This window comes from Camponotus floridanus, unplaced genomic scaffold, assembly GCF_003227725.1.
Source record: "Camponotus floridanus strain SB8 unplaced genomic scaffold, Cflo_v7.5 scaffold110, whole genome shotgun sequence".
In the NCBI taxonomy this organism is placed as follows: domain Eukaryota; kingdom Metazoa; phylum Arthropoda; class Insecta; order Hymenoptera; family Formicidae; genus Camponotus; species Camponotus floridanus.
In genome coordinates this window covers 78025-88446 of record NW_020229227.1, presented here as the reverse complement: position 1 = coordinate 88446, position 10422 = coordinate 78025, and the positions used below count along the sequence as shown (strand labels likewise).

General features: G+C 46.8%; 2 protein-coding genes across 2 annotated transcripts; both read left to right on the top strand.

Moving 5' to 3' along the window:
• The first annotated feature begins 8067 nt into the window (after positions 1 to 8067).
• LOC105258166 (zinc finger BED domain-containing protein 5-like) lies at positions 8068 to 8967 on the top strand. Its single transcript, XM_011269267.1, has one exon. It carries the CDS (start codon positions 8068 to 8070, stop codon positions 8965 to 8967), a length of 900 nt encoding a protein of 299 aa, XP_011267569.1.
• Positions 8968 to 8975: 8 nt separating this feature from the next.
• On the top strand, positions 8976 to 9995 carry LOC105258165 (general transcription factor II-I repeat domain-containing protein 2B-like). Its single transcript, XM_011269266.2, has one exon. It carries the CDS (start codon positions 8976 to 8978, stop codon positions 9993 to 9995), a length of 1020 nt encoding a protein of 339 aa, XP_011267568.2.
• The last annotated feature ends 427 nt before the right edge of the window (positions 9996 to 10422 follow it).

Here is a 10422-nt window from a genome sequence, read left to right as displayed (position 1 = left end):
TTTATGCTTATGCTAGTCTTCGGACTAGCTTTTGCTCGAGAGGATCGGAAGGATCTGTCCCAAAAGTGTCACCGGGAGCCCGTTTTATACTGCTAATTACGGCCCGCGCCGGCGTATTTGTTAGTTACTCCCACTGGGCGGCGGAAAAAATAACGGTACATTAGAGCGCGGAGTTCTCAGTTGGCGGCTCCCGGCGACTGTGCTCGGGACGGTCTCGCGTGCGGTTCTCAACCGGCGGTATTCTGTCGGACTTCCTACCCGGATTTCGCTAATGTTTAAAAAGTGGGCACAGAGCCCCCTGTCTCTTGCCGACCGGTGGTCGTCGGGCGGCAGCTTTCGGCTGATGTTCGCCGGGAAATGATGCATTTCGGGGCGCATCGTTACATCACCCCCCTGAATTTGAGGCGTTGAGCCTGCTGGTCGGGCCTATCTAATGTGCCGGTGCTAGCGCAATCTGCCATCGCGGCTAAATCGCAGTATCCACTGTCCGTCTGCTGTTCGTGCGCGGTAGCGGCGGGATACGTGTATCACGAAGTGTATACCTCAAAAACTATGCCCTCGACCTGTACCCGGATCGGAGGTGTTGGGATGAGTCCCATGGGCATAAGCCACTCCGGCGGTGGTTCGGCGGCAGGTACAGGTTCGGTTCTAGCCGATGGCAGTGGCGGTGGCGGCCGTTCATAAGGCCGCAGCGGATGGCGTCTTGATAGCGACGGTGCGGTCAGGATGGTGGCCTTCCGCGTGTTCTCGTGGTTTGACCTTTGAATCACCGTTCCGACTCGGGGTGGCCGGGGTGCCGGTGGATCTGGCGATACGGCCGGGGTCGTCCCAGTTTCGGCCAAAAAGTCTTCAATCGCGGCGAGAATATCGTCTTGCTCCATCGACATCGGCTTTGTGACGAACTCTTTTTCCGTTTTGACGGTTAATCCTCGTTGTCTTCATCGTCGGTGGGGATGGGGTCGTTTTCTCCCGGCGTGTTATTGTTTTCGCCTGTCACTTTCAGATCTTGTATATGTACGTGGCGTATCCATTTCCCCCGCTTGCTCCTTAAATCGACGATAACGGGTGATACGTAATTTCGGACTTCAAACGGTCCGCCGTATTTCGGTGTTAGTTTTGCGTTAAACGCTTTAAATTTTTTTGACAAGGGGTGCTCTTTCCTGAGCACCCATTCCCCGATTTTTGGTTTCCATGCCCGGCGTCGCAGGTTGTAATATTTACGCTGGCGTTGGAACGCTTGTGCCAGGATCCGGACCAGTTCGTATGCCTCCTGTAGTTTCTGGCATAGTCCTTCTGGTATTTCCGGCGTCGTCTCTCGCCCCTTGGTGTCGGTCGGCGCGGCGAGTTCCCTGCTGTGATTTATGTACGCGGGGGTGTACCCGGTTGCGTCGTGTACGGCCGTGTTGTATGCGAACTGCAGCTCGGGAAGGTGCTCATCCCAGGTGCGATGATCTCGGTCCACGTACTGGCTCATCATCGTCTTTATGGTCCTTACGGTTGGTGCGTTCCTCGGGGTTAAAATGCGAGGCGTACATCGGAGTAATCACGTGCCGGATCCCGTCCCGCTTTCCGCTAGCCGTTCTTCGAGTCTTGACCGGAACTGCGTTCCATTGTCCGTGAGGACAGATTCTGGACGGCCGTGTTTCAGGATGACGTGATTGATCAGAGCTTGGGTTACCGCGTCGGCCGTGGCCTTGCGGAGCGACACGAACTCTGTCCACTTTGAAAATCGGTCCTGCATAGACAGGAGCCAAGAGTGGCCTCGCCGAGACCGTGGCAAGGGTCCCACTAGATCCATGGTGACCTGTTCCCATGGCCGCGTGGCGTTTGTCGCTTGCATTCGTCCGGCTGGACGGTGTTGAGCTTGTGCTGTTGGCAATTTCGACAGGCCTTAACATATTTCGCCACTTCTCTGAACATCCCTGGCCAGTAATAACGTTCGGCCATCTTGGTGATAGTTTTGGCGATCCCTAGGTGCCCGGCCGTCGGTGCGTCGTGTGCTTTTTGTAGCACAGCTTTCCTTAATGGTTGTGATATGCACACCTTCCACTGGTCTTCCTCCGGTGTCTTCTTGAAATCCAGGCTGTGCAGTACGTGTTTGTACAGATGACCGTGCTCGACCTTGTAATCTGGCCTCGCGGTTGGGTCGTTCGTGATCTCGCGAAGGGTGCGCTGGTACCAGCGGCAGGCTGTCGGACGAGCGGCTCCAACCTCCGGTTGTCGTGATAGGGCGTCCGCGACGCGATTTAGCGTCCCGTGGCGGTACTGGATTTCCAAATTGTACTGCTGTTCGAGGGCCCATCGCCCGAGCCGGCCGGTCGGTGAGTCCATATTCCGCAGCCATTTTAGGGCCTGATGGTCCGTGATGACGATGAACTCGTACCCCTCCAGATAGCTTCGCGGATTCCCCATATCACGGCGGATTCCCCATATCACGGCAAGGCATTCCAGCTCGGTAGCGCTATAATTTCGCTCGGCCACGTTGAGCGTTCGGCTCGCGTAGGCGATTATCCGGTCGCCTTCGTCGTATCATTGTGTTAATACGGCCCCGAGTCCGGTGCTGCTGGCATCTGTTTGTAAAAAGAATAGTCGCGAGAAATCCGGATAGGCGAGTACGGGTGCGGAAATCAAGCGTTCTTTCAGTGCGCGGAACGCGGTCAACTCTTCTTCTTCCCACTTCCATCGGGCGTTCTTTCGCGTCAGACGTGTCAGCGGCGCGGCTACTATCGAAAAATTTTCGATAAACCGTCGGTATCACGATGCTATCCCGAAAAATTGGCGGACTTGTCTTATGGTCGTTGGTTCTGGCCAGTTGGCCACGGCGCTGACCTTTTCGGGGTCAGTTCGAATACCGTTTTTCCCCACTACGTGCCGCAGATACTTTAACTGTGTGACACAGATCTTGCACTTTTCCGGGTTCAGCCGGAGGCGTGCCTCTCGCAGACGGCGGAAAGTTTCGGCGAGCAGCTAAACGTGTTCGGAGAAAGTGCGGCTAATAATGATTATGTCGTTTAAATATACAAAGACATATGGCTCGAGTTCTGGGCCGAGGATGGTGTCGAGTAGCCGTTGGAAAGTGGCCGGCGCCGAGTGCAGCCCGAATGGCATTACTCGGAATTGGAAGAGTCCTTTCCCGGGGACCGTGAAAGCGGTGATCGGCCGGCTCTCGGGGGTGAGGGGTACCTGCCGATATCCGTTCTTGAAGTCAAGTGTCGATAGGTAGCGTGCCCTCCTCAGTTTGTCCAGGGTGGCGGTAACCTGAGGTAGCGGATACGCGTCGCGATGAGTGACCTCGTTAACGCGGCGAAAATCTATACAAAACCGATGCTGGCCATCCTTTTTCTTAACGACGACGATCGGGGAGCTCCACGGGTTTTCGAAAGGTTCTATGATGCCCTGCTCGAGCATATGCTCCATCTCCCTATCAATAATGACCTGCATGGCCGGGTTTCGGGGCCGGTATCGTTGTTTAGTCGGGTCGCTCAATCGGATACGGAGCTGGGCTTTTCCGGTCGGCCCGCTGATCCCCTCGAATTTTCGGAATTCGCGTTCCAGAAAGGTTTGGAGCGCCCGGCGCCCCTCCGGCGTTTGGCCGGTCAGTCCGCCGGTAGCCGCGCAGTGTCCTCCCTCGAGGATAGACAAAGAGGGTGGCGGGGTCCTCAGTCGGAGTTTCGCCTGTGCGTTGACCCCGAGCAGGAGGTCGCTTTCCATTTCCGGTACGATCGTGAACGTGTGCGTCACCCTCTTTCCCCGTACGCAGAGGGATACGGTTACGGTGCGGGGACGTTTGCCGGGGTCCCGTCTACCAGTAGGATTTGCCCCCCTGGCTGTCCCACTATTCCCTCTCGGCGGAGCACGTTCATCGTGCGTTCATTCACCAAGGAGACCTCTGACCCGGAATCAATTAGGGCATCAATGCGGTGTCCCTTGATAGAAACGAAAATGTGGTCGCGGCAAAAATCTTATGCGAGGGTTATTGCGGGAACCGCGACCGCGGACACCCCCACTCCTGACGCGTTTCCCGGACGGGGTTGACACTCGGAGGTCGAAACCCCGTCCTTGCCGCATTGGGAGCAAAATTTGACGGAGGGGCGTCGGCACTGGGCCTGCGTGTACCCCCGTTGTTTACAGCGCCAACAGCACTCGTGCTTGTTGTAAGTGGCCGCGACGGCCGAGGTCGGTTTCTCCCGTTTTTGGAGTTCCCGTCTTTCCTTCTCTATGTGCTCGAATTCCTTCGTCTGGGATTGCAACTCGGCGAGGTTTCGAACGTCGTCATATGCCTTGTATTCGGAGTGCATATTTTCATACAGTTTAATGTGTGAGCCGTTGCCACGAATGGCAAAGGCTCGTGCTACCTCGCCCTCTCGGGCACACGCCACATTTTTACATCCACTGTTTATCGAAACCACCCCGAGCCGGGCGATGGAAAAATCCAGATACGCCCACGGGATCCTTATCGCGGGAATGGACAATTCGGTCACATACCAATGAGGCTGCACATCTTCCACCCAGGTGCACCTATAGCCGTCGATTCGCGCCTTTGCGTCCGACTCAGTGCACTATCCCCCACTGGCAGTGTACACGGGGAACCACGGGAAGGCCTGTCCATTTGCATCCTGCCTGGATACACGCTTCTGACCCTGTTGGGCGGAATTTTGGATGGAGTAGGATGTGGTCGGGACGGGTGGATGGGATGTGGCCATGTGACACATCCAGGTGCCGGCCGTGGATAATGGCGGAATATATAGGTTGGAGCAGTCTTACCTAACCAAAAGCTATCTTAAAACTACGCGACGCGACTTCGAAAGCGCGGTGATCCCGTGAAGATTACGGGGCCGCACTTTCATTGCCGAAGACTCCGATCTCTCCGGTTGAACAACGGACCCTACCTACTATTGAATCTATGACTCGTGTCTCTTTAGCTAAAGAGTTTCGCTACAAAATTCTCTAAACAATGCAAATGCCTCTGGACTGGAAACGAAGAAATGCGCCACGTCCGGCCATTGCTGTTTATCTCTAGGAACTACGCTAAGCAGAACTTCCCTCTGCGCGTCGAAAATAGGGCATTCCAATATGAAATGTTGTACCGTATCTGTCCTACTTCCGCAAATGCACGCTTCACTTTCTACGAGATTTAACAAGGCTAACCGAGCCCTAAAATCGCCGTGTCCGGTGAGAGCTTGCGTGCTCCAATGATCGGTTTCTAGAGAACGCACGGCTAATCTGTCTCGCACGTTGTTAAAATAGGCAAATATGGTACGAGCCTTACTCGAAGATAACCATTTGGTCTGCCACATATTATTCACCTCATCACGAATATCCTTTCTATCGCGGTTTTGAAATCAGTTTCGGCGGGAATTTCTATATTACCGATCTTGACGTTCTTACCTACTCTAGCGTTATAGCGCGCGATACTTTCCCGGAGAACGATGGAGGTCGACTGGAGTCGCACCGGCGACGACGCAAAGCGAGTCCCACGATACGATGCCGTACGATACGAACTAGTTGTTGAAATAAGAACACGGCGTTGCATTGATTTTAGAACCCTAATATCACTCTCCGTACATAAATCGGCCCACCCCGCAGCGGTATAAGCTACCGTCGGTACAAACACGCCCCGATATATCGTGGAGAGTGCCCTAAAGCGGAGGCCCCACTGGGCTCTTGCCAATCGACCTAACTGCGCGAATAGCAAGCCGACCTTGCCATTTAGATACTCGCAATGTGATTTTACTTTTAAGTTTCTATCCAAGTGAACGCCAAGATATCTGACCGTTTGTTTAAACCCTATCCTCGTGTTACCGATTTTAATTATGGGCGGCCTATTTTCGAAGTCGACGGTTCTCTTCGTGGTCTTTCGCTTCCTATCCGATCGCGCTCCTCCCCATCTACCTATCGGATTTCGCGCTATCGCGTCAGACTTCAGAATGATGGCTTCAGTTTTACGCTCGGAAATCTGAAGCTTCGCGAATCTACACCATTCTGTTATTACCGTAACTACACGTTGGCTCTCTGTCTCTACTTCCCTACGCGAGTTTCTGTTTACGACGACCACGAGGTCGTCCGCGTACGCGGCAAATCTATCCTGAACCGTTCCAATATCCTCAGAAAGCCATCAAACATAAGATTCCAGCAGGCCGGACCAAGAACAGAACTCTGCGGGCATCCCCTCGTCACCCGCTTGGACACCTCCGCGGAACTAAGCGTGATCTTGACTTCGCGGTCCTCGAAGTAGCTCCGGAGCACTTTAAATATATTTTGCAGACAATCGCGTTTTTTAAGGCTATCTAAAACGAGAGACCACCAGACATTGTCAAAAGCCCCGGAAATGTCAAAGAGAAGTGCTATAGCATACCTCCCTTCGAAGGCAGAGACCATTCGCCGCAACTCAACAACAGCGTCCTTCGTCGACCTTCCGGGCATAAACCCGAACTGTCGCCGAGAGACCTTATCCGGCGCCAGTGACGTGTCCAGCAGCCGAGATTTGAGAAGTTTCTCAAAGAGCTTTCCTACCACGGAGAGGAGACAGATGGGTCTGTAAGATTTCGGGTCCCTCTCGTCCTTATCTTCGCCTTTCAGAAGAACTCGAAGCGAGCTCCTCTTCCAGACAGAAGGAAAGACCCCACTGGAGGCACCCGTTGAACAACCTAACTAATTGACCGGGGATTAATCTACAGGCTGCCTTGAGCACGGCAACCTCTATTAAATCTATACCCGGAGTTTTATTATTTTTAAACGTTTTAACCGCGTCAGCCACTTCCTCTATAGCAGGGGTCGGCAACCTGCGGCTCGCGAGCCACATGCGGCTCTTTAGATGTGAAGCTGCGGCTCTTTAGTTCCATACGCAAATATTATTTATTTTATCAAAAAAAAACATTTAAAAATCGTTCTGGATCGATTAACGAGGATTAGGCACCGATTCTATCTCTCAGCCACTTGTACTCGCTTTTCACCGCACCCCTCCCCCGTGACACGCGTCGTCACTGTCGTCAGTCCGTCGGAAGCTCTCGAATGACGCCGTCGTCGGATGTTTCTATGTAGGTTTTAATTCGCTTTCGACGCAAGACAATTTGGCGTCTTCACCAGTGCTTTGGCTGTGACGTATAGTTTGTTGTTTCAAGTAAAAGAGTTAGAAGCGAATTATCTTCTCAAAGTTATGTATGTACGTATATATATATATATATATATATATATATATATATATATAATAATAATAATAAAAAAACCGAAGTAAAGGTAGGTAACATAATAAGTATTATATTTTTAAAATACATATTATACATATTTTTTTCCAAATAAGATACCTAACTACTTTTTGAAGTCAATAAGAATTGTCAAAAAAGAAACAAAGTACTACTGTTGGATATTACCGCGAAAGTGTTTTTATTAAAATATATATTTAATAAATTATCTATTTTATTATTTATCTATTTTATAGCTTTTATTATTTAAAAATTAGCGTTAAAATAATAATTATAAGTGTAAGTACCTATAAATTGTTATTTAATAAACCTATTTTTGAACTCTGAGGATCAAAGTAGGTAGGTATTTGTAGTTTTAGATTGTTTATATGTTTGGCAATTTTCATTGATTTCGGCATAGCTGGGCATAACACCTTTACTCGTAAACTAAGTATCTAATATTTGCCAAAATTAAAAAAAAAACTAAAATGTGCAGACTGCGCCGTGATAAACACGTTCTGACAAGTCCGTTCGTGCCAGTCGGCGATCACCGCACACGGGAGGCGACCACAGATGCGACGAAACTATGTACTTATAGTCAATCAGTACGTGAGAGAGTGAGACAAACAGTGTTTCGTGTCTAAATTATTTATTTTAATAATTAAATTATTAGAGAATTATTTATTTTATTTAGGTAAGTATTTTTAATTGGGAAATATCGTTGTAAAATGTTTTTTGATAAATTATATTTCATTATGCCCAGCTTCTCGTATGTATTTACTTAGGTATACGTTGACATAGTAAATAATTGCAAAACTTGTCATCTGCTGTTTTGGATACCTAAATAATAATTTTAAAAATTCTTTATTACAGCTTCACCGCAAGCATGGCATCTACAAAAAAAAAGAGAAGAACTGAAGAAGAGCATCGAGAATTCAATCAGGATTGGACAGAGTCGTTCGCTTTCATATGCAACTCAGATGGCCTTCCGACTTGTCTCATTTGCCACGAAAAACTCGCACACAATAAGAAATCAAATTTAGAGAGACACTTCACTAAAAAACATACACAGTTTGCTAGTAAATATCCAGCCGGCGAAGAACGAAAAAAAGCTGTCGACGAGCTCCAAAAACAAAAACAGCAATCAAGTTCCATGTTAAGTAACTGGACGCAATCTACAAGTAATGTTAATCTGGCAAGCTTCGCGGTATCACTAGAAATTGCAAAAAAAGGCAAACCATTCACAGATGGTGAGTATGTCAAAGATTGCTTCATACGTGCATCTGAAGAACTGTTTCGTGATTTCAAAAACAAACCAGAAATCTTGAAAAAAATCAAAGATTTGCCACTATCCGCTAAAACAGTACAAGATAGAATAGCTAAAATGTCTTCAAATGTAACATATTTGCAGGTGGAAGATATTCAACTTTCTTCTGCCTTATCACTTGCTATAGATGAGTCTTGCGACATAAAAGACACGGCACAAGTTACCCTTTTTGTCAGGTATATGTCTTCCCAAGGTCCAAAAGAAGAACTTCTAGGATTGCTACCGCTCTCGGGACAAACTAGAGGGGAAGATATAGCGAATGCCGTGCAAAAATGCCTTGAAGACAATAAGATCGATTTAAATAAAATCGTTTCAATAGCAACTGATGGAGCCAGAAGTATGACAGGAAAAAATAAAGGAGCAACAACGATTCTTCAGAGCAAAATAAACCACGAAATTCTTACGTTTCACTGCATAATACACCAAGAAGCGCTTTGTGCCCAAACATTTCCGAAATAGTTGAGGTCATGAATTTGGTAATCAAGATTGTTAATAGCATCTTGTCAAAAGCACTCTACCATCGTCAGTTTAAAGAATTCTTAATGGAGACTCAGTATTCCGACCTCCTTCTTCACAATAAAGTGCGATGGCTTTCCAAAGGTAAGGTGTTGAAACGTTTTGCTTTGTGCTTGAATGAAATAAATACATTCCTAAATGAAAAAGGCATTAATCACCCTGAATTAGAGAACGACAAATGGTTGCAAAAATTTTACTTTATGGTGGATATCACAGCGAAATTAAATGAGCTGAATCTAAAACTGCAAGGAAAGGGAAACCCAGCCTATGTTTTGGTAGAAGAATTGGTTTGTTTTGAAGAAAAATTAATTCTTTTTGCAGAAGATATTCAGAACGGTAAATTACTTCATTTTCAATTTCTAAAGCAATATCGCGATAAAACCAGTGCAACTATTGACACGAATTACTTCAGCACAGTTATAAAAAAAATTAAAGATGAATTTGCTGACAGATTTGAGCAATTCAAAACCAATAAAACCATTCTAGCATTCATAGTAAATCCTCTCAACACAAATAGTAACGAAATCCACATTGAACCATTTGGAATTGATACTGGATCTCTAGAAATGCAATTGATCGATTTAAAAAGTAAAGCTTTGTGGAGTGGAAAATTTACAGAGTTGAAAAGCAAGTTGGAAGAGTTGGAGGTCCAGAAATGTATGTACGTAACGCAACAAAAGTGGACAGCTTTGAAAGAAATGCCGCGAGTTGAGGCACTTATATTCGACGCATGGAATAGTCTTCCAGATTGCTACAGTGAGGTGAAGAAGTTGGCATTTGGAGTGCTGACTATCTTCGGATCGACATATTCGTGCGAGCAAGCGTTCTCTTGCATGAATATAATTAAAAGTAAAGTAAGAAGCCAACTAACAAATGAAAATTTAGAGTTGTGTTTGAAACTTAAAACAACAAGTTATGAGCCAAATTTATCCAAACTTTCTAAAACCATGCAAAGCCAACGCTCCCATTGAATTTGTTTGCTCAAATGTATGTTATTGTTTTTTTTATTTTAAGTACAAGTTACATTGTTTAGTAAAGTTTAAATTTTCTACTTGAATAACCATGCAAAGCCAACGCTCCTATTGAATTTATTTGCTCAAATGTATGTTATTGTTTTTTTATTTTAAGTACAAGTTACATTGTTTAGTAAAGTTTAAATTTTCTACTTGAATAACCATGCAAAGCCAACGCTCCCATTGAATTTGTTTGCTCAAATGTATGTTATTGTTTTTTTTTATTTTAAGTACAAGTTACATTGTTTAGTAAAGTTTAAATTTTCTACTTGAATAACCATGCAAAGCCAACGCTCCCATTGAATTTGTTTGCTCAAATGTATGTTATTGTTTTTTTTATTTTAAGTACAAGTTATATTGTTTAGTAAAGTTTAAATTTTCTACT